This window comes from Sus scrofa, chromosome 11 (genome assembly GCF_054392235.1).
Source record: "Sus scrofa isolate SSC_HxYL_T2T_F1_AM1 chromosome 11, Sscrofa_HxYL_maternal_Yorkshire_Landrace_v2.0, whole genome shotgun sequence".
Lineage (NCBI taxonomy): Eukaryota > Metazoa > Chordata > Mammalia > Artiodactyla > Suidae > Sus > Sus scrofa.
This window is the reverse complement of record NC_139393.1, coordinates 4,075,781-4,098,247: the sequence shown is the minus strand read 5'-3', so window position 1 is coordinate 4,098,247 and position 22,467 is coordinate 4,075,781. Positions and strand designations below refer to the sequence as shown.

At 46.1% G+C, this 22,467-nt stretch overlaps 1 protein-coding gene across 18 annotated transcripts in view; it reads right to left on the bottom strand.

Moving 5' to 3' along the window:
• The window catches only part of LOC100523747 (phospholipid-transporting ATPase IB), a 516,337-nt gene that overhangs the window by 340,089 nt on the left and 153,781 nt on the right, over nucleotides 1-22,467 (bottom strand). For all 18 annotated transcript variants that reach the window (XR_014818973.1, XR_014818971.1, XR_014818972.1 and 15 more), the window contains one exon: nucleotides 13,657-13,721. Coding sequence is in view for 15 of the 18 variants with exons in the window: in XM_021065485.2 (XP_020921144.1) it covers nucleotides 13,657-13,721 (65 nt within the window). In the remaining 3 variants the exon portion in view is untranslated. The remainder of the gene's footprint in view (nucleotides 1-13,656; nucleotides 13,722-22,467) is intronic.

Below are 22,467 nucleotides of genomic sequence, written 5' to 3'. Positions count from 1 at the left end.
GGGTGGGGGGATGCGCTGGGGGTGTGGGATGGAAATCCTGTAAAATTGGATTGTGATGATCACTGTACAACTATAAATGTAATAAATTCACTGAGTAATGAAAAATAAAAAATTTAAAAATCTGAGAAAGAATGGATGTGTGTATGTGTATAACTGAATCATTTCATTACACAACAGAAATTATCATGAAACTGGAAATCAATACAACTTAAAAATGGAGAACAAATACAATTTTAAAAACTTTTAAAAAACAAAAACAAATAATTAAAAAACCATCTTGCAACCCACGACATCTAGCAATAAAAGGGATCACTGGCAGAAACTTGCCCATGTCTCCACTTTAGAGGCAACAAATCAGAGTTTTTGCTGTGGCGCAGCAGAAACGATTCCCACTAGGAACCATGAGGTTGACGGTTCGAACCCTGACCTCGCTCAGTGGGTTAAGGATCCCACGTTGCTGTGGCTGTGGCGTGGACTGGCAGCTGTAGCTCCGATTGGATCCCTAGCCTGGGAACCTCCAAATGCCATGGGTGCAGCCCTAAAAAAAGAAAGAAAAAAAAAAAAGGAACAAATCCATCACTTGACCATGAATGACATAGAATTCTGTTATCAGGTTAAGAAAGTCCACTCCTACGCCAGGATTTAAATTGTGTGGCTGCTGTTGGTTAATAACATATGAACAACTGAATTTTTTCTGCATCCAATTAGATTACGGTATTTTTTTCTTTTTTCTGTTAGTGAAATTCATCAGTAATAGATTTTTCAAAAGGAGGTTTGAAAGTCACTTTAAGCATCAAACTACATTGAAAACTACTGACTTTACTTTTTGGTGAAAGCTTTGCATGAAATTGGAACTGTCTGCTCTTCTAATTCTTGACAAAACTAGACTATAAACACCACAAGGGTGTCTGGTGTGCTCTTTGGAGAAAAAAGTCAGAAGCAGTGACACAATTACTCTAACGGTCGCAGGGCTATTCAGGTTTCCTATTTCCTAGAGTCTCAAGTTTTATATTTTTCCTAGGTAATTACCCATTTCATCTAAGCCCCAAATTTATTTACACAGAATTACTCATATTATTCTAACCACTGCTCTCTCCATCTGGAGTTATTTCTCATTCCGAACACTTTTTTTTTTCCTTGACCAGCTTTGCATGTGTTAATCTCATTAGCCTTTTTGAAGAATCTCTTTTTCTTCTGTTTATATTCTCTTGCTCTTTTGGTAACATCTTAAACGGCATGAATGGCTTGTTCATTTTAAGCCTTTCTTCTTTTATGGGATGAGTAGTGATGCTACAAAACACGTCTCTCTCTGGGAAACTCAAATCCTATGAGTTTTGTTGCAACGTCTTCTTTAATCACTGAATTCTAAGCAGTTTCTAATGTCTCGTCTGATTTCCTCTTTGACTCCTGAATTATTTATAGGTATGGTTTTACAATGTCCAAGAATACACACTTTTAAAATGATCTTTTTTAATCACTGATTCGTTGGTTGGGGACGTTGCAGTCAGAGAACATGACGAGCTGAACGAGAACCAATTCTCTGAAGTGGCACAGAGACTTCCTGGATGCCTTGTACAGCCATTTTTGGAAAGTACGCAAGACTGTGGGTGTAGGAAGTTCCCACTGTGGCAAGGTGGGTTAAGAATCGGACCGCAGCAGCTCGGGTTGCTGCAGAGGTGTGGGTTTGACCCCTGGATTGGCTCAACACGTTAAAGGCTCTGGCGTTGCTGCAGCTGCAGCTTGGATTCAATCCCTGGCTCAAGAACTCCCATATGCCATGGGTGTGGCCATACAAAATTTAAAAAATTTTTAAAAGAATGTGAGTCCAAAGACACAGATGGGTGTGTCATTTGTGTCTGTGTGTGAGTACCGTCTACAGATGCTTTCTCGTTTAAATGGAAGAGGAGCCACTGTGACCAATACAGCGCCCCTGGCACATGCAGTCTAAAATACCTACCATCTCAGAGTTCCTGTCATGATGCAGCGGCAATGAATCCAACTAGGAACCAAGAGGTTGCGGGTTCGATCCCTGGCCTTGCTCAGTGGGTTAAGGATTCGGGGTTGCCATGAGCTGTGGTGTAGGTCGCAAACATGGCTCAGATGCTGCGTTGCTGTGGCTCTGGCATAGGCCAACAGCTGCAGCTCTGATTGGACCCCTAGCCTGGGAACCTCCATATGCTGCAGGTGTAGCCCTAACAAGACAAAAAACGAAAAATATAAAACAAAACAAAATAAAATATCTACCATCTCGCCCTTTACCAAGAAAGCTTGCCAACCGCCGCCCACCCTTGCTATCTGTACTTGACAAGCCTGGAAAATACACGTGTCATTTGTTGCTATGTGTACAATTCCAGTAATCTGGCCTATTGAAAGCACTCAAATATCTGCCGATTTCACATAAACGCTGAGGTTCAACACGCGTTCTTCTGTTCTCTTACTCTGAGCTTTTCACTTTAATATCCTCTGTCAAGAGGCAGACTCCCTGTTTTTAAAAGCAGCATTTCTAAATCTATGTTGTTTCTCCTAAGTGTTACTCACCCAAAAAGGAGTTCAGCAGAAAGTCTGGGGGACAAAATATATCACATTCTCTCTCAGATCCCCAGAGCAACGAGCATCCTCAAGATGACGCGCGACGTGCAGGAGGGACCGTACCCACTCCTAACTCTGTATTTCCCCCGATGAGCCAAAGACCCCACTCCTCCCACAGTACGTGTTAACACCTCTTCTACTGCTTCAGAAAAGGCACCAACAGCGGGAAGGGAACTAGAACGGGGTCAGTTCCTATGTGATCAGGGACGGTGGGAGTCAAAAAACCTTCAGCAAAGGACCGGACGGTAAATGGTTTAGCATTTGCAGCCCTTTGTTCTGTGCTGCGGTTACTCAACCCTGCCATCACAGCACGAAAGCTGTCGTCATAATTCGTAAATGGTCACGTTCCAATAAAGCTTTATTTATAACAGCAGGTGGTCACACCACTCTGCGGTGGAACTAACGGTGCTACAGGTTCAGCACACCTCAAAAACAGGGAAAAAGAGATTGACTTGCGGGTCCCAGGGGTGGGGTGGGGTGGGGGAGGGGACGTTGATAAAGGGACCCAAACGCACAAATTTCCAGCTGCAAGATAAACAAGCACTGGGCGTGCAGTGGCCAGCAGGATAAACATCATTCACGCCGTTCTGCGTTACACGTGACAGCTGCTCAGACAGTAAACCCTGAGAGCTCTCATCACGAGAAAAACTGCACTTCTCCATTGAACCTTCCATCAGCATGAGAGGATGTTGCTCCAACTTACTGTGACAATCATTTCATGACGGACCATGTCCAAGTCCTCAAATGTACGCAGTGCTCCGTGCCAATTCTATCTCACAAACCTGGGAGGTGGCGAGTTAGACACGGCCCGATGGCCGGCGTTTGCCGACCTCTGCACGACGGGGCTGAAAACGACCCATGCCGTGTGGTCTAGCACAGTCGCCACGAGCTGCAAGGGGCTGTTTAAGTTACTTAAAATTGAGCCTTCCTTAATCATGCGGGTTACATTTCAAGTAATCAATAACCACTGTGGCAAATGGCTACTGTAGGGGACAGCACAGAAATACATGTTCGCAGACCCCTTAGAGAAAATGTTTGGGGTTTTTTTTTTTTTTTTTTTTACATAATGATTGTTTTATGCTACACTAGTTTAAAACTGAAGTTCTGGGTTATAAGGGGGGAAGAGCATCTGAATGGAATAACGTTAAGGCCGCATGAGTATGCCCAGGTGGACTGAAATAGCCTCGAGAAGGTCTATAATTAGAACTGAAGCAGCAGAACCAGACTGGTCCCCTGGGGGAAGGGGGCCACCGTAACAGTGAACCAAGACCCTCCCCCGGAAAGCGGAGCAAAGGCTTCCCACGGAGGGATTCCTGCTTGGAGAGCAAAGCTTTGGTTTCTATCTGCCAAGGCATGCTTTTTCTTCAACATGGTCTTAAAAATCATGCATTTAAAACCCTTCTCAGATTGAAGGATTTAAAAGAAAATGGTCACCAAACAGCAGCAGAATCGGAGACCCCCCCCCCTACTTTTAGGGTTCACCCAGCAACGCACACAAATAAGGGAAAAAGCAGCAACAATTCGCACAAACTGAAAATTCATCAGCATTTCTAGTTAGAGTCTGGGCATCCTTATTTATTTATTTACTCCTTCATTTATTTATTTGTCTTTTGAGGGCTGCACCCATGGCACAAGGAGATTTCCAGGCTAGGGGGTCAAATCGGACCTGTAGCCGCCCACCTACACCACACCCACAGCAACACCAGATCCGAGCCACGTCTGCAACCTACACCACAGCTCACGGCAATGCCGGATCCTTAACCCACTGAGCGAGGCCAGGGATCGAACCCACAACCTCATGGTTCCTAGTCGGATTGTTTCCGCTGCGCCACGACGGGAACGTCTAGGAATTTATTTTAACATAATAGCTCCAAATTGAGAACACGTTAAATATAATCTCATCCCAAGGGATTTCAATTCCAAAAAAAATACAGAGAAAACATTCAAATTTCCAACATTTATATTACCTGCACATGACTGGTTAGCTTTTTCAACTTTCTAGAAAACTGTATCTAAGTTGTCAGAACTTATCTGGAGGGTCAAGAGGAGCATGAGAGCGTGTGTGAGTGTGTGTCTCCAGGCGCATGAAAAGTTTCTATTCAAAAAGGTGTTTTTCTCTTGACCTAGGATCCTTACTTCTAGGAATTTATTCTAAGAAAATAAACAGCATAAAACAGAATACGATGTCCCTAAACATGAAAGGTTATAAACACCTCAATGTCCATTCAGTGAAGAGCTAAAAAAAAAAAAAACCATGGAAATTCAGACCATGGAATTTATGTCATTCCCTAAAAGGGCACTGGAGCTGAATATTTATTGATCTAGAGACAGAACTCCAACTAAGAGAAAAAAAGGGTTAGCAAGAATATCTATTGCATATAATCCCATTTTTAAAATACATATGTGTATATATGCATGTATACATATATGTATATATGCATGGATGACAAGAGCCAAAACATAAGTACAATATATAATTATAATACTATAAGAAACTACACAATGCAAATATAAATTGGATATATAAATATATAATATACAATATACTTAAATATGTTACATATTGTTAGTGGGTGAGAAGAGCCAAAATTTAAATATATATTATAATACAATATACAATACAAATATAAATTATATACAGATACATAAATACATATGTATTTTATATAAATATCTATTACATACGTATTCAGGTAGATACCTCTCAACATATCTCTATGTACCTCAGCTGGACATAGATATAAAAGGTATGCTTCTATTTGCCCAGGAGAAGCTTCTTAGACTACAACCCACATTTCCAATTGCAGTTCTCGGAGTAGTGGAATTCCAAGTAATTTCATTTTTCTTATTTTTCTCTTCTCTCATTTACATCAATTTTTTCTGCTTTTAATGGATTAATTTTCAAAAGGTTTAAATCTACCCGATGCCAGAAAGTCTAAATTATCCTGAGAACAAAACCGGACGGCTACGCTCCCATTTGTCAGGTGAGTGACATCAAAGGTTCCGTCCTCAGCACACCGTGGACGTCCATCCAAACAACACCCACGCAGGTGCACAGCAGCTACCTTATAGAGGAACGACAGTGTTGAGAAACTTGGGCACAGAATACACTTCACTGATAAGGGAGATAGACCTGAGCCTCCCGGGTAGTCATTTTTCTCTTGCAAAACCCTGGCTGACAGTCGCAGCAAAGCAGGTGGTTATCAGCCATGGCTGCTGACATCACGCAGTTCTGACGACATACCTTTATGAAGCACCAGGCAATTACAGGTTTTCTTGTCTTGGGAAGCCAGCAATGACAAGAGTCACCAGGTTCCCTGAAAAGTTACACCTGCTGTGTCTCGATGCCTCTGAGGTTCTGAAAGGACCCATCGGCACTAGCGGTGGACACAGCCTGGCGTTCACCCCGAAGGACGTGGGTCCTGCATTACCACAGACCCATCAGATGGGAATCATTTTTTAAGTAGCTACCATGTTATCTTTGATGGAAAAAACCTGCGATTATCAGATTATAGAGAGTTTAGGGCTTTAAAGTTCTAAGTGACTCAAACTATTTCAAGCCCATTACCAGCAAATATCCATCACTTTCACTTATACAGAGAAAATGTTAAGAAAACTTTTTATTGGTGGAAGTTACTTTAATAATCATAGTTTATGATGCACTGATAGAAGAATAAAGATACTCATTAACATGCTGTCTGGAGGAAGCAAAGAGACTGCCTCACAGCCAAAGGTCAAAAGCCGCCACAAGACACAAATCTCTGTACTTGTTCTCCTCCGTACCTCTGCACCCAATCTCCTCCGTCTCCTCCAGTCTGGCATTCATCCACCGTGTCCTCCAAACAGCTCTCGTAAGGTCCCAACATAGCTATGAGGTGATCTAACCAGGTTGGCCAATATTATCAGGAATTTATTATCAAGCTGCTAGGGGAAAATGCAGAGAAATGTTTCCATCGAATATTTTCGCAGCAGACTTGAAACAAAGGCAACTTCACTACCTTCAAGAGTTGCTAGGATGACCACGAGGGCTAACTCCCACAAAGGGTCCTGCACTTCACGAATGGACAGCTAAACACTCAACGGACCTGAGATTTTGATACTGGGGAGGTGGTCGAGCCCAACGGTTAAGGCACGTGACCAACACCTGCCACGTAACAATACAAGCATTTTGAAACCTATCTTTCCCAAGCGTTCTCGCCATACCGAAAAAGTCTTCATCCCATTACACATTAAAACATCACCTTCATCTTACAGCGACCAATAACGGCTATGACCACCTGCACACATTGACATGTTTCAGGTATGATTTAAGTAACTGCGGTCCCACATGTCATCAGAGAAAACATCAAATTAGAAAATTGGACTTTTAGGATTTATTGTAAAGCACAGGAAACTATTTTCAATATCTTGCTATAATCTGTAATGGAAAATAATCTGAAAAAATATGTATGTATGCAATGGAATATTACTCAGCCATTAAAGGGAAAGAAATAATGGCATTTGCAGCAACAGGGATGGACCTAGAAATTATCCTGCTAAGTGAAGTCAGATAATGAGACACCCACATCAAATGCTATCACTGACATGTGGAATTTTAAAAAGGGACACAATGACCTTTACAGAACAGATACTGACTCACAGACTTTGAAAAACTTATGGTTTCCAAAGGAGACTGGGTGGGGGGGGGGATGCACTGGGGGTTTGGGATAGACATGCTATAAAATCGGGTTGTAGTGATCACTGAACAACTATATATGTATTAAAATTCATTAAAAATAATAAAATATTGAGGTTTCAGGTATCAAAAAAATATATACATCTATACGAATCACTTTGCTGTACTCCTGAAACTTACGCAACATCGTCAATCAACCGTAATTTATATTTTTTTGTCTTTTGTCTTTTTAGGGCCACACCTGCGGCATATGGAGGTTCCCAGGCTAGGGGTCGAATCAGAGCTGTAGCTGCCAGTCTATACCACAGCTACAGCAATGCCGGATCCTTAACCCACTGAGTGAGGCCAGGGATCGAACCTGCATCCTCATGGATGCTAGTCAGGTTCGTTCACCACTGATCCATGATGGGAACTCCTCACCCATAATAGAAAGAAAGAAAGGAAGAAAGAAAGAAAGGAAAGAGCGAAAGGAAAGAAAGCAAGCAAGCAAGCTGGACTTTGGCAAAAGAAAACTAGGAAAGAAAGAGTGTGTATGACTATGAGAATTTACTGTCGATCCAAGACCTTTCCAAGCAGGGCGTGGGCTACGAACCCGCTGGGCAATCCAGAGCCTGATCACTTGGCCATTCCACAGCCCTGCATCACCTTTCCGTCTGTCGACTGACTGAGGTTCTTTGTCATGAGAACAACAACAACAGAAATAAAACAGTAAACTTCTCAGTGGTCCACGAGATGCTCCCGATCGCTGGGCAGGTCATTACCAAGGGCCGTAAAGAAGCTAGTGTACGTTAAAGGTCTAACTTTTTTTTTTTTTTTTTTTTGGCTTTTTGCCATTTCTTGGGCCGCTCCCACAGCATATGGAGGTTCCCAGGCTAGGGGTCCAATCGGAGCTGTAGCCACCAGCCTACACCAGAGCCACAGCAACGCGGGATCCAAGTCACGTCTGCCAACTACACCACAGCTCACGGCAATGCCGGATCCTTAACCCACTGAGTGAGGTCAGGGATCGAACCCACAACCTCACGGTTCCTAGTTGGATTTGTTAACCACTGAGCCACGACGGGAACTCCAAGGCCTAACTTTTTAAAATCTGTATTAGAGTTGATTTACAATGTTGTGCCAATTTCTGCTGTATCGTAAAGTGACTCAGTTATACATACATTCTGTTATTATAATCTTTTTCATCATGGTATACCCCAGGAGACTGGATGTAGGTGGCTTGCTATGCAGGAGGACCTTGTGTTTATCGGTTCTAAATGTAACAGTTTGCATCTACTAACCCCGAACTCCACATTCTCTTCTCAGTCCCAATTTCCTGGGTTCCGGGAAGCTGGAACATCAGCTGTGATTTCCTGAAGCCTCCTGGGGACGCGGAACAGAGCCCTGACCTTGAAAATAGAGCCACAGATGTATAAACTTGATGTCTAGCAGAGGGTTTGCTGACTTTTGCTCCTTCAGGATTTTCCAGTAATTTGGCAAGCACCTCAAACCCACGCGTCCACATCCAGCTTGTGATATGGGAATGGAGATTCTATAGCCCTCACTCCTGATCTGCCAGGGGCTCCCTGCAAGGCTCTGCCTTCCGTTCAAGTTTCCACCACTGGGATTCAATCTCGCAGCCACGCCCAGACCCAGGGATGCTGGGAAGTGCAGTCTCTGCCACTGATGCCGCCCACGAATTTTACATGATTCCATTTTCATTCCATCACTGATCATAAGTGCTTATTTCATAAAACCTGCTTAACGAATGAATGTTTTGCTCAAATATATCCTTACCAATCCAACTTTCTTTGGATGGCTCATCCAAAATAGTTGCTGTCTATCCTATAAGTTAACATACATTAAGAACAGCTGCATTTTCCTCCAAATAAATTTCAGAATTTGTTCCATCGTTGGCGTCTTCGAAAGCACTAGTCAGATTTTCTATTTGTCTCCTTCCATATTAATTTTATTTTTATTTTTATTTGTCTTTTTGCCATTTCTTGGGCTGCTTCTGTGGCATAAGAAGGTTAGGGGTCGAATCGGAGCTGTAGCCACCGGCCTACGCCAGAGCCACAGCAACGCAAGATCTGAGCCACATCTGCAACCTACACCACAGCTCACGGCAACGCCGGATCGTTAACGCACTGAGCAAGGGCAGAGATCGAACCCGCAACCTCATGGTTCCTAGTCGGATTCGTTAACCACTGCGCCACGACGGGAACTCCCCATATTAATTTTAGTCCCTGCAGCACAGAAAACAAATTCTCCCCAAATGGCTTGGCTCTTTCTGTCCCTTACTGACAAACATCAAAAGACATTTATTGTTCAACAGCCGAATGGTGTGCAATCAGAGAGTAACTGATTTGAGTATTACCCGTTTTTCTTAATTGCTGGGAAGGCTGTAGATGTCTATTCTCATACTCAGTATTCTTAGCTTTTAAAGTCTCACTAATTCCAACAGCTTCCTACCACAGCTCATGTTCCCAGGTACCGTTTCACGTTTAGGGCAAGGATGATTGATGATCGCAGCCTGGGGAGTAATAACTGAAATTTCTTCAACGTGTCAGATCTGATCAGTGCTTTAACTCATGAACTAGCGCATGTGTTGAGCGACCCACGCTGCTCTCGCTTCTGCTTATGCCACTGTCAGCGCAGTTCCTTTTTTTCTTTTCAACAGGAATTCCTTTAAGCCGGCACCTTGTGAGAAACACTTTAACCAAAACTAAATCGAGCCCATAAATCCCTGACCAGTACACGCATGGCAATACTTCAGGTGGGCTAGAAGCAGACAGAGGAGTGACTGCCCCAGCATCACCCCTTCTTCTTTGCGGGGCTACCCGCCACCCCCACTCTTCCCAGACGCACCCCTGGTCAGTGCGTGAGAAGCAGGACTGGGTGCCAGTGCCAAGTTCACACGCTATTATCACCCACAGAGCTGATTTCACAGGACGTTTTTTAAACTTAAAAAAAAAAAAAAAAAAAAGGAAAGAAAATCACGTCTTCTTCTGGTGTCCCAAAAGGTCACCCAGTGCCACCACCACCACCAGCTCTGCCCCGCCCGCCGCCACGCACCGTGTCACCAGGACCACCCATCTCCGTGTTACTGAGCTTAGATGTGACTCTGGCAGCAGCGGAAGGACTCAACACAGACAGCATCCCGATCGCTTATCAGCACCCGGGGTCCCAGCCTGGACGGACCGACGGGTCAGGTGCAGGGACAGAGGCCAGCCCCTTACTCCCTCCCACGGGCACACGAGGCGCAGTGAGGTGAGGCAGGCCAGGCCTCTGCTTCTCCCGAGTGGGCTACCTCCTGGGTCCCTGTCTCACCTGAGCCCCTGCAACCTGAAAGGCCAGCGGAGTGTCACTGGCCGCCCCCGGACTCTGCTTCTACTCCACAGCCACCTGGTGAAATCCGAGTGAGAGCATGACAGCCCTGCACCCAACTAAGTAAGAAATGAGGGAGGAGCCGGAGGAAGCGGGGGCAGGAGGGGGGCCGTCGGCAGAAACACGGGGTGCCCCTTTGCATGTGGACACGCACAGAGCGCAGAGCAGCCGCCCCTCTGCTCAGCAGATGCTGAGCGCAGGGAGGTCGTTTTACTAAAAGATGGTGCTACTACCAGGCTAAGGAAGAAGCACTGGGGACAGGCCAGCGACAGACGTCAGGCACTCCCCAAAGCCTCCTGAGCTTCACGAATCACACCTCGGTCTGGGGAAGCAAACCGCGTCCCACCTGGGCTGCAGGTCCCACCGTCTACAGACTGACGGCCCTTCTCCGGGTCCCGGGGAAGAGCTGGTGTGAGAGGAAAACAGGCGTGTTTCCAGGGAGGTGACCGTGCGCGGTGCTGTGCGCCAGGTCCCGGCACCAGGCTGCGCTACACGCCCAGTGTGCACGTACCGATCCCAGCCCCTCACGAAGGCCTCCTCCAGCCACGTCTCCCCTTGGGTAAACCTGAGTTTGGTTTTGAAATCTGCATCTGTTTCTGTTTTGCAAATTCCATCGCGTCACTTCTATTAGATTCCACCTTTTAGTGATCTCATGTGATACTTGTCTTTCTCTTTCCGACTTAACTCGCTTAGTGTGAGAATCTCTGGGTCCATCCATGTTGCTGCAGGTGGCATTATTTCATGCTTTTTTTTTTTTTTTTTTGGTCCTTTGTCTTTTGAGGGCCACACCTGCAGCACATGGAGGGTCCCAGGCTAGGGGTCTCATCGGAGCTGTACCCGCTGGCCTACACCACAGCCACAGCAACGTGGGATCCAAGCCACATCTGCAACCTACACCACAGCTCACAGCAACGCCGGATCCTTAACCCATGAGCAAGGCCAGGGATCGAACCTGCATGCTGTTCTCCTAGTGGCTGCACCAAGTGACATTCCCACCCTCGGTGTAGGAGGGCTCCCTTTTCTCCACACCCTCTCCAGCATTCGCTGTTTGTAGACTTTTTGATGACGGCGTACGTCTGTCAAATGATCACAGCGTGCACGTCAGCCATCCTACTCTACCGTACGTCGATTATACCTCAATAAAGCTGAAAGAGAGATTTAAAAACAGAAAACAGAGGCTCACTTTGGAGTCACCTCCAGAAAAGGAGCTTCCTCCATGACTGTGGGCGCCTTATACGTGGAAGGTCCTCAGGAAACAAAGGTGCCACAGGCACAGACCCCTGGGGGGTGCGCTCACAGGTGGCACGGCCTCGCACCAGGTTGCAGGCACGTCCCGGTCCCGGCGCTCCGGCCTCCCACCACCCACGTGCTGTGTAGCTGCCTCTGGTTTGATTCTCCCCAAACATCCACGTGCTCGCGCCCATCCTGGCTGTTCTGCCACCACCTCATCAGCGGGACCTTCACGCAGAAGCCGCAACTGAGGACTGGAAAATTACCCCAAGCTGGTTCGCTCTTCAGACATTTAAGTGGGTACCTAACGTGCACAAAGCGCTGGCTTAGAGGTAGAGATGCCGCTACAAAATCAGAAGTTTGCTCCATGGACCTTACATGCTGAGGGACTAGAGGGAGACAGACAAACAACAAAGTACTGCACACACACACACACTCACACCCAAACTAACAACCTGATTTTAAAACGCACAAAGGGTTTTTTTTCCTTTTCATTTTTTTTACAGCCACACCTGTGCCATATGGACGTCCCCAGGCTAGGGACTGAATTGGAGCTGCAGCTGCCAGCCAACACTACAGCTCACGGCAGTGCCGGATCCTTATCCCACTGAGTGAGGCCAGGGATCGAGCCTGCATCCTCATGGATCCCAGCTGGGCTCGTGACGGCTGAGCCACAACAAGAACTCCCTAAAATGGGGAAAGGATTGAATAGACATTTCTGCGAAGACGACACACAAATGGACAATACGCACATGAAAAGACACGGAAGGTCATTCTGAGGGAAAAGCACATCAGAACCGCCGTGGTGCTGCCTCACACCCATCAGGACAGCGACTACCCCAAATCAGACCCAAAAAATCAAAAACAAAACTCCAGAAAATAGCAAACGTTGGCAGGGACGTGGAGAAGCCGGAAGCCTTGTGCCCTCCACGTGGGAAACAGCAGCGTGGTTCCTCAAAAAGTTAACACATAAAATGAGCACACGACCTAGCAAATTCGCTGCGGCGTGTATACCCAACAGAGGCGACGGGTCTCAGAGAGACACCGGCACACGTGTGTGCAAAGCAGCTTTATTCCGACAGCCAAAGGGTGCCCGTGCCGCAAGCGTCCATGGAACAAAACGTGGCCCATTCAAACAACAGACGGTTACTCAGCCTGAAAAAGGAAGGAAGTGGTGACAACACAGGAGGGACCCCGGGGACGCTATGCCGCATGAGACGAGCCAGCCACAGGAGGACAGACCCCATGGTCCCATTTCCACGAGGTACCAAGAGGCGTCAAGTTCAGAGACACAAAGAACGAGTGCACGGCTGCCGGGCGTGGGGGTGGGGGGAGTGGCAGGTGCTGTGACGGGCACCAGGGTCAGTTTTACCAGACGAAAGGAGAACTAGCGACGGGCGGCAGTGACGGCTGCCCAGCAACAGAACGGGAACATCCTTAGCGACGCGGACGCATCCACTGGAAAACGGTTACGACGGTAGCTCTTCCGCCTACTTCACACCATGTAAGTGTAACTATTACCCCCTTTCAAATGCACAATCCTAGGTAAGTAAAGTCTCATCGTGAAGCAATGTTCTGAGCTTTCCGTTTCAGGGCTTAAAGGTACGACCTACGACATCCATTCATAAACACAAGGAGAAAACACGCCAAGCTGTTGTATAATTGTGCTTTAGTAAAAACAAAAAACAAAAATAACAAAACAAAGCCCAAAAAAAGCCCCACTTATCAGCCATAGTAGAAACAAACCAAGGACTGAACGCAGTTACACCGAACACGACTTTGGCAAAGCTACTCACATCCAAGGAATCCTCTTTCAGCAGGATCAGGGCCATGTTCTGTGACACCAACCGGCAGGAATAGCCTGAAGCAAAAGAAGGAACACGCAGGTGAACTGACGCTCCCCACCGGGAACTTCTGTGTCCGATGTCCCCTCAATTCAGCCTCCCCTCCTGCACCTCCCTTACGACCACGCGAAGCCCTGTGGGCTCCCCCAGAGGGACAGAGCCCGAGGGAGCGGGGGGAAAGTTGGCAGAGATTTGTGACTCTTGCAGAGAGCACTGACACCTGGCTGGGAAGGGCTTGGTAACAAGGGGCCGAAATAAACACTCATCAGTTTTCTGTGGCTTTTCCTTGATGCTTGTGGAACATGAAGATGGGCCCTGGGTTGTCTGAAGCAACTGCAAACGCTTTCGGAAGCCCAATGGAACCCAATGGTGCTCTTAGACCAGCAGAGGCGTGCCTACGCAATGGCAAGATTGCTCACTTGCTTTTGCAAAAGGCAGGCACTTCTCAGTGGGTTTCTGAGGAATCCTATGATACGCAGAGGGAGTCATTGTTCCTGCAAAAGCTCGCAGCAATCCCCATTTAAAGAATAAACCCGGGTTTCAAAACAGGCTAGTTTAGCATGAATTACAACCGCAGGGGTATGGAAGCAACCTAAGTGCCCATTATCTGATGAATGGATAAAGAAGATGCAGGATGCACATACAAGGGAATACTAGCCAGCCATGAGAAAGGATGAATTTTGCCACTTGCAGCAGCATGGATCAACTTGGAGGGTATTATGCTCATGTAGTAAGTCAGGCAGAGAAAGAAATACCATAGGATATCACATATGTGGAATCTAAACACATACAAACTAGTGAATAAAACAAAAAAGAAGCGGATGCACAGATACAGAGACCAAACAGGTGGTTCCAGCAGGGGAGGGAGAGAGGGAAGGGCAGTATAGGCTTGGGGAGGGGGGAGGGTTATCATGGGATTACAGGAAACCATGTGTGAAACTTTTACAAATTGAAAAGCCCTACAAAATGTAAAGAATCTTTCATTCCATTTTTAAAAATGGAGGATACAAATGTGAAAAACGTTAGCCTGGAAGAAGAGTATCCCAGCACTGCATCTTGCGACAATGGCATCTCTGCAGGTAAAGTGGCAGGTTCTTTTCCTCCTGGAAGGTGACATATGCTCCTTGAAGCTCTTTCCTGTTCAGGCGTGCAGCCCACGCGTGACAGCTGGAGAGGCGGGGGGTCACCACAACCCAAGCAGGAGCCTCTCCTGACCCCTCGCCTTCACGTCCCCACACTCTGAGGGGAGGCAGAGACACGACCCCAAGTCCAGGGGTGTCTGTGGGGGCCTTAGGCTTTCTTTCAAGTCCTCGGCCATCTTGTGGGTGCCCCTTGGCAGAGCTGGCATCAACACGTGCCTCCACCAACCCCATCTCAATTCATCTCATTGATCAAAGGCAGGAGAAGAATCCTTCCTAGAAAACGGGCCCTTGCAACAACCATGGACCAACCATCACAGAAACAGGGAGAAACGGTGGAGGATGTCAACCCGCGGGCAAGGACAGAGGGGACCAACTCGAGGAAGGGCCTTAACCAGTGCTGTTCCTCAAGCCACAGGCACCTGGAGTCTCCCCCACAGAACAGCCAGAACACCCACCCCACAGACGCCAGATTTAAGCGGGCAAGGAGACAGGCGCTTAACTGATGGACCAGTCCCAGAACTGCCGCCTCTGTGTGCTCAGTTCTACCCAGCAAGCCCACCTCTCATCCTTAAGAAACCCGACTCACAGGCACAGGAGAGAACTCAGGACAGACAAAGACAGATGAGAAAAACCTTGGTTTTGTTTTGTTTTTTTTTTTTTTTTTTTGCAGGGGGGGAGGTGGGGCAAATGGTAAATATTTTTATTTTGGAATGTATGAAGTATATCCTTCATTAATGATTGTCATTTGACAGGAATATTCTGTAATATTATAATATTCCGTCTTAGAACCCAAATTTGAAAGCACAAAATTAAGGCTTTTTGCCCAATTGGGTTTGGTTTTTTTTTTTTTTTTTTTTTAAGCAACATCATTAAGATCTAGTGCAGGCAGTTTGCAATCCTTACCTCAGGGGACAGAGATTATCCTCCTAGTTAAAACCACTGCATATTATTTTAAAAGTGAAAACAACAGAATAATTTAAAACCACAGGATTACATGGGCAAATACCTGTTAAACCTCTAGCAGAAAAAATAAAAGGAGGAGAGAGGGCACAGTGTCCTATACATTTTCAAACTGCTTCAAGTCTGTATTTTGTTTTTATTTTTGGCTGTGGCCACGGCATGCAGAAGTTCCGGGGCCAGAGATCAAACCCGCGCCACCGCTGTAACCAGAGCCACTGCAGTGACAACACTGGATCCTTAGCCCGCTAAGCCACCAAGGGACTCCTCAAGTGTGCGTTGCAATAGTAGAGATGGGTGAAAATGAGAATTTCCCAGAATGCCACTGGAAGTTCTACACGGCAGGATAGAAATAATGGAACTATTTGTTTCCCACTAAAATTTTACACACGTGTCCTGCCTTCCTATCAATTCTTAGGTTAAGTGCAGAATGAAGGTCTGTATTTTATTTTCATTTACAAAAGGAGATCCTGAACATTAATCATTTTCCTGAGTGTTAGTCTCTTGTCCCAGAAACTTCCAGCAACTTCATGCAATAGAAACTGTTAGGAACTTCTTATAGCTACTGCACCAGGAGTTGCTGGAGGTTTTTGATTTGAACAACAGCTGCAGAAGCGAGATGGAATTTTTAAGCCATCGCTTGCTACTTGATTTTCTATCTTGCAATTTAAGCCAAAATCCATTTGACAACTGAAGCTGTGCAGAGATAGAATGGGAGGGAAAAAAAGGATTTTTCTAGCCATTGCAAGGAGAGGGTACGCTATAAAACCACTGATGCTTTCATGAATTTAAATACACAAAGTTCAAAGTTTCTGAGAAGAAACAGCCCCCCCCCTTTTTTTAATTTGGAAAATGAAGCAAGATTTTGCTGAAAGGATTAGCACACAGACCACTCGCTCCCGACAGACCATGGAGGCTGAACACAGTGAAGTGCAACTTAGCTCATGTGGCAAATTAAATTATGTCAATCCAAGTTTGGTGTGCTTGATTTCTAAGGTTTTTGGATAAAATGAGATCAGCTCTTGGCGGAGAGCCAGGTATGGAATGTCAATCCACACTTGTAAATTGAGGGCTATTTCTTTAATCTCACAATCTAACAAGACGACCATAAAATGACTGCGGAGGTCGCCGCTGGGATTTCACTTTTTTCTCCAGCTGAAGTTCACAGCACGCCACAGACGTGTTTAGTCTTTCTACTACCTGAGTGTAATCAGCACTCAAAGAAATCCAAATATTACAGCGCCTGTGGTACTTAGAGCTGACTTGATTTTAAGAAAATAAAATAATTGTTCACACTGGAAAATATGCCCTAACCAAACCCCTCTTGGAACTTGCCATCACCGTCTCTTTCTTTGAGGCAGGCACATATCGTCGGAGATGCCAACCCAGGTTCCCCTGGAGCCGCTTCTGGAAGAGGGAGGGACAGCGCAGCCTTGCCCAGCTGGAGGTCTAGGAGCCCTCCTGCCCCGCCCCATCAGTGAGCTTCAACTTGGTCCCAAGCCCCAACGAGTGCATTGTTAGCTCTGAGTCATGTGGGGGAGAATCTGGTCACTCCACGTTTGAGCGTGAGCACGTGAAGCGCCGGACGTCAGGAGTGGATGGTGCAAGACAGAAATCTTCAGCTACCCCAGACTGGGAGGCTCAGAGAGGGATTCCCCATCCGAGGACCTGGATGCTCAGGACGTGTCCACAGAACTGTCCTGGGCACCCTTCCCACCAGACGCTCAGACCCCGCCCGCAAGGCTTCGCAAGGGGAGGGGGGCACTGCCTCAGCCTTACCTCATCTACCCCCTGTCCCCCACCCCCCACCAAAACTGGGCCATCCTGACCCATCCTCTGCTCATTCTTTGTTTGTTTGAAACAAATTCTTGAGGCTCACGTTTAAACCTCTCTTACCCGGGAAGTCCTTCCTCCCTGGTCTTTCTGATGTCTATCTTCCCTGCTCGGATGTGAGCATCAAGGACCGTGGGCACGTGCTCAGATGCCTTAGTGCTCTCACACATTTGTGGCATAGGCTGAGAGACCCGGTGCCTCTGTGCCTGGTTCCATCTTTAAAGGGGGGATAATGCTGACCTCAAAGGGAATTAAATATAAAACTCACATAAAGGACTTAGCTGTGACATGCCCAACGCCGGGCTGACACTTACTGAGTAACTATTCCTCACACCAGCCTGCTTAGCATTTATACCCTGCAGTCGGTACTTTCTCACCTATTTCCTTCCTGAGTTTGTCTCATCATTAACGCAGGCCCAACCTAGAGAATGTAAGTTCTCCAAGCTTACAGTGGAGCATCTGACAACAACGGAGCTGCAGGTAATCAAGACATCACACACCTGACCTCTCTGTGAACACCACTAGACTCGGCCATGGCCGAATTTTCCCAGCCCCACCTGAGTACCAGAATTGTCTTCCTGCCAATGGACAAGACGGGCATGGATAAGCTACATCTACTCAGCTTCAGAAATTAAACTTCCGAGACTACAGGAGTGGTCCAGAGGTAACAAGTGGTGGGTAGCAAAATGTGGGGGAAGGGGCGTGGAATTCCAACTCAGATGGTTCACAGTGAAAGTGATTCCCAACTTGATGACTTGAAGACAGAATATGCAGGAGGATTTTGTTCTCACTCAGCCTATGTCCATTCGGAAAAAATTCTGAAAACTTCACATCTATTGTCTGACTGTGTAATAGATGTTTTATCCAGTTTTAATAGGAAATGATAACTACACAGTTCACAAAAACCACAGCTGAAGTTTCACTTTAGACTAGCTGATGCCAAATTTTGAAGCCAAAAAAGAATACTGCCCATTCCTAGAAACACACTAGTCAGCACTAACCCAGCAGAGCCCAGCAGGGCCGTGGCATCATGTCAGTTCCAAAGGACCTCAAAGCCACAGGCAGATGGCTGCCTCCCCATCACACTCACAGGCTCATAAGAGACATGAATATCCTGGAACTTAATCTAAGTGTGTTTGGTTTCAAGGAATGCACTGAAAGCTACACTTTCAGTAAGTTCTCAAAACACTGCCAGATGATAGATGAATGGATGGATAGAGGATGGATGGACAGACGGATGGATGGATAGGCAGATGGACGGTCAGATGACGGATGCCCAGATGGATGGAGAGACGATGAATGGAGAGGTGGATGGATGGAGAGATGACAAATGATAGAAAGAAAGCAAATGCTGAAGAGCGCCAACAGCACCAAACACCAACGGTCACCTCGAAAGGGAAACGTTGCCAGTTAAAGTTATGAGAGTCAGCAGTCGTTAAGGCATCCCAATTCCAGAGGTGATGAAATCTGAAAACAAGATGTGTCTTAACAGCGGATAAAATATAGTACCCTTCTCCTGTGTTTTCTAACTCAAAACTTAGAGAAAACTCTTCGTAAAACCATCATGAATCTGTTTAAAATGAGCTCTGCACCACACGTCATGAGCCCTGGGACCCAGCACTAACTAGTTGGTCGTTAAGTAGAGCATGGCCTTGTAAACTCAGTCAGCTCTAGGACTGTTCCTTCGTAAGGACGAAGGCCGTTGCTGGGAAGCACACCCAGCACCCATCCAGTAACATCCAGGTACATCATCTTCTTCCTAAGTATCTTCTGGGTGCCCTAAAACACACACACAGCATGCACGAAAACGTGCAGAGTATCCAAACCACACTATAGGAGACAGATCAGTAACAGTTCATACCACGGAGCGTTTGCGGAACGTGGGACTAGAACCAGGCTTTACGATCCATCCTGGATTTGGAGCACGAGCTCGGGCTGCTCACAGCTGTCACCTGCGGTCTGATGTGTTCAAGTCTCGTGCCACATCTGGATGTCTGCGCCACACAAGCTACAGGCTCAACAGACACCGTAATTCAGAAAATGAAGCTTAACCCCTCAACATCACCCAGGGTTACAAACATGTTCTGAATGCAAGGTGAAAAAAGTAACTAAGACACAGCTCTTTCAAAGGATGTCAATTCCTGAGCTGCCGGAAACGTACTTAGCAAAACCAGAGGCATGTCTGAGTCCCACTGACGTACCAGCCAGAGTGTGAGTCGTGAAGAGCTTCAGGATACATAAGAGATGCTGGCCAAGTCATCAGCTTAAAAACAGGAGGCATCATCTCCTAGGGTCTTGAGGAACATCTGCTTAAAACGTCAATTTTACGCTGGAGAAGGTGTGACAAAAAGGGAGCCCTCCTACACTGTTGGTGGGAATGTAAACTGGTGCAACCATTAAGGAAAACAGTATGGAGGCTCCTCAGAAAACTAAATTTAGAATTACCATATGGTCCAGAAATCCCACTTCTGGGCATATATCTGGACAAAACTACAATTTAAAAAGATACAAGCACCCCTATATTCACAGCAGCAGTAAACAACCTAAATGTCCATCAACGGATGAATGGATAAAGAAGATGTGGTGTATGTATACAATGAAATATTACTCAGCCATGAAAAAGAGTGAAGTAATACCATTTGCAGCAAGGTGGATGCAGTTAGAGATTATCATACTAAGAGAAGTCAGACAGAAAAACAAATATAACATCACTTATACATAGAATCTAAAATATGACATAAACCTGTTTATAAAACAGAAATAGACTTGAAAACAAATATATGATTATCAAAGGGGAAAGAAGAGAAGGGATAAATTACAAGTTTGGGGTTAGCAGATGAAACTACTACATATAAAACAGATAAACAAGGTACCACTGTATATAGCACAGGCAACTATACTCAATATCTTATCATAAACCATAATGGAAAAGAATACAAAAAAGAATACACACACATACACAAACAGAAACTAACAACACTGTAAATCAACTATCCTTGAATAAAAAATACAGAAATATAAAGAAAAAAAGTTAAGGTCAATTTTAAAATATCTAATGAATTTGAGGACTTGTGGAACCCAAACTACAAATGCTGCTTCACCCTCTTTGGGAAAAAAGCACAAAATAGGAGTTCCCATCATGCTCAGTGGTTAATGAGCCCAACTAGGATCCACAAGGATGTGGGTTCAATTCCTGGCCTCGCTCAGTAGGTTAAGGATCTGGTGTCGCTGTGAGATGTAATGTAGGCCAAAGACACGGCTCAGATCCTGAGTTGCTGTGGCTGTGGGGTAGGCTGGCAGCTGTAGCTTTGCTGCGGCCCCCAGCCTGGGAACCTCCATATGCCACGAGTGCAGCCCTAAAAAGCACAAATGATACAGCCATTCAGTGAAAAAAACCGGCCAGGTACCAATCACCTGTTAGGTGAGAGAAGCCCCACTCCACACCCAAAGAAAACCTTCCTTTGGGAGTCACGAGCCACTGGTGTTTTCTGGGTTGAATTCTGGCCCGATTTCTGGCCCTTTGCTTTTCAAATGAGTTCATCCCAACTTAGCTAGAGCCTGATGGACTCGGGTGTGACAAGACAGGAGGGCAGGGGGCAGGATGGAGCAAGTGCCCTCATGCCACTCACAGTGGCGCCCATGGACCTCAAGTCCAGCAGGAACACCCGAGACCCAGGAGCACTAAGACAGCTCATCAGCAAGAGGGCAACTTTCAGTAGAGGGCTTGCCCACCTCCTCCCACTGCTCTAGGACCATGGGAGCCATCCAAACAGCCTAAATACATTCTTTTAAATGACCAGATCACGGGGTATGTTTTTTGGTAGTAAGATTCTAAGTGGTTTTTTTCTTTTGATTTTCCTAATATCTTCAAGTTATCAATGATAAATGCGTATTTTTAAATTTTTATTTTATTTATTTATTTTTATTTTTGCCTGTGCCCATAGCATTTAAGAATCGCCCGGCCAGGGATGGAAGCTATGCCACAGCAGAGACAAACCCTTCACCTGCTACGCCAGCAGGGGGCGCTTCGGAGCAGCGGCCAGCTTTACGGCCCTCGATGAACAGGAGCTGCATATCGACTGCAAGTGTTTAGGCCAGATGTACATGGAACATAATACCTCAAGGGCCAAGGTATAGACAAGAGACCCCAAGCAAACCATCACCAAAGGGTTTTATCCTCTCGTAGAGGCGATGGGTCCACACAGGCACATATCCACCCTCTTCTCCAAAAACGTGCTGGGGACAACAGATGCAAAGCGGACGCCCGGTGCTTCAGAGACCCGCCACGAATTGGCTGTCAGTCTCTGGGGACTTGATGCTCACTTGTCTGGGAGTCCAAAATGCATCGGGCAGGGGAATGGGGAGTGGGCAGTAACATATGCACACTACTGTATACACAGAAGATCAACCCACACAACCTACGGCAGTTACCACTGAGCCACAACGGGGACTCAGGGAGGACTCTTAAAAATTTTAATTAAATTAAAATTAAGTAAAATAGGCGTTCTCGTCATGGCGCAGTGGTTAACCAATCCGACTAGGAACCATGAGGTTGCAGGTTCAATCCCTGGCCTTGCTCAGTGGGTTAAAGATCCGGTGTTGCCGTGATCGGTGGTGTGGGTTGCAGACGCGGCTCGGATCCTGTGTTGTTGTGGCTGTGGCGTAGGCCAGAGGCTACAGCTCTGATTCAACCCCTAGCCTGGGAACCTCCACATGCCCTGGGAGCAGTCCAAGAAAAGGCAAAAAGACAAAAAAATAAAAATAAATAAATAAACAGATAAATAATAAAATTAAGTAAAATAAAACAGAAGATTGAAGAGAACCACACGTG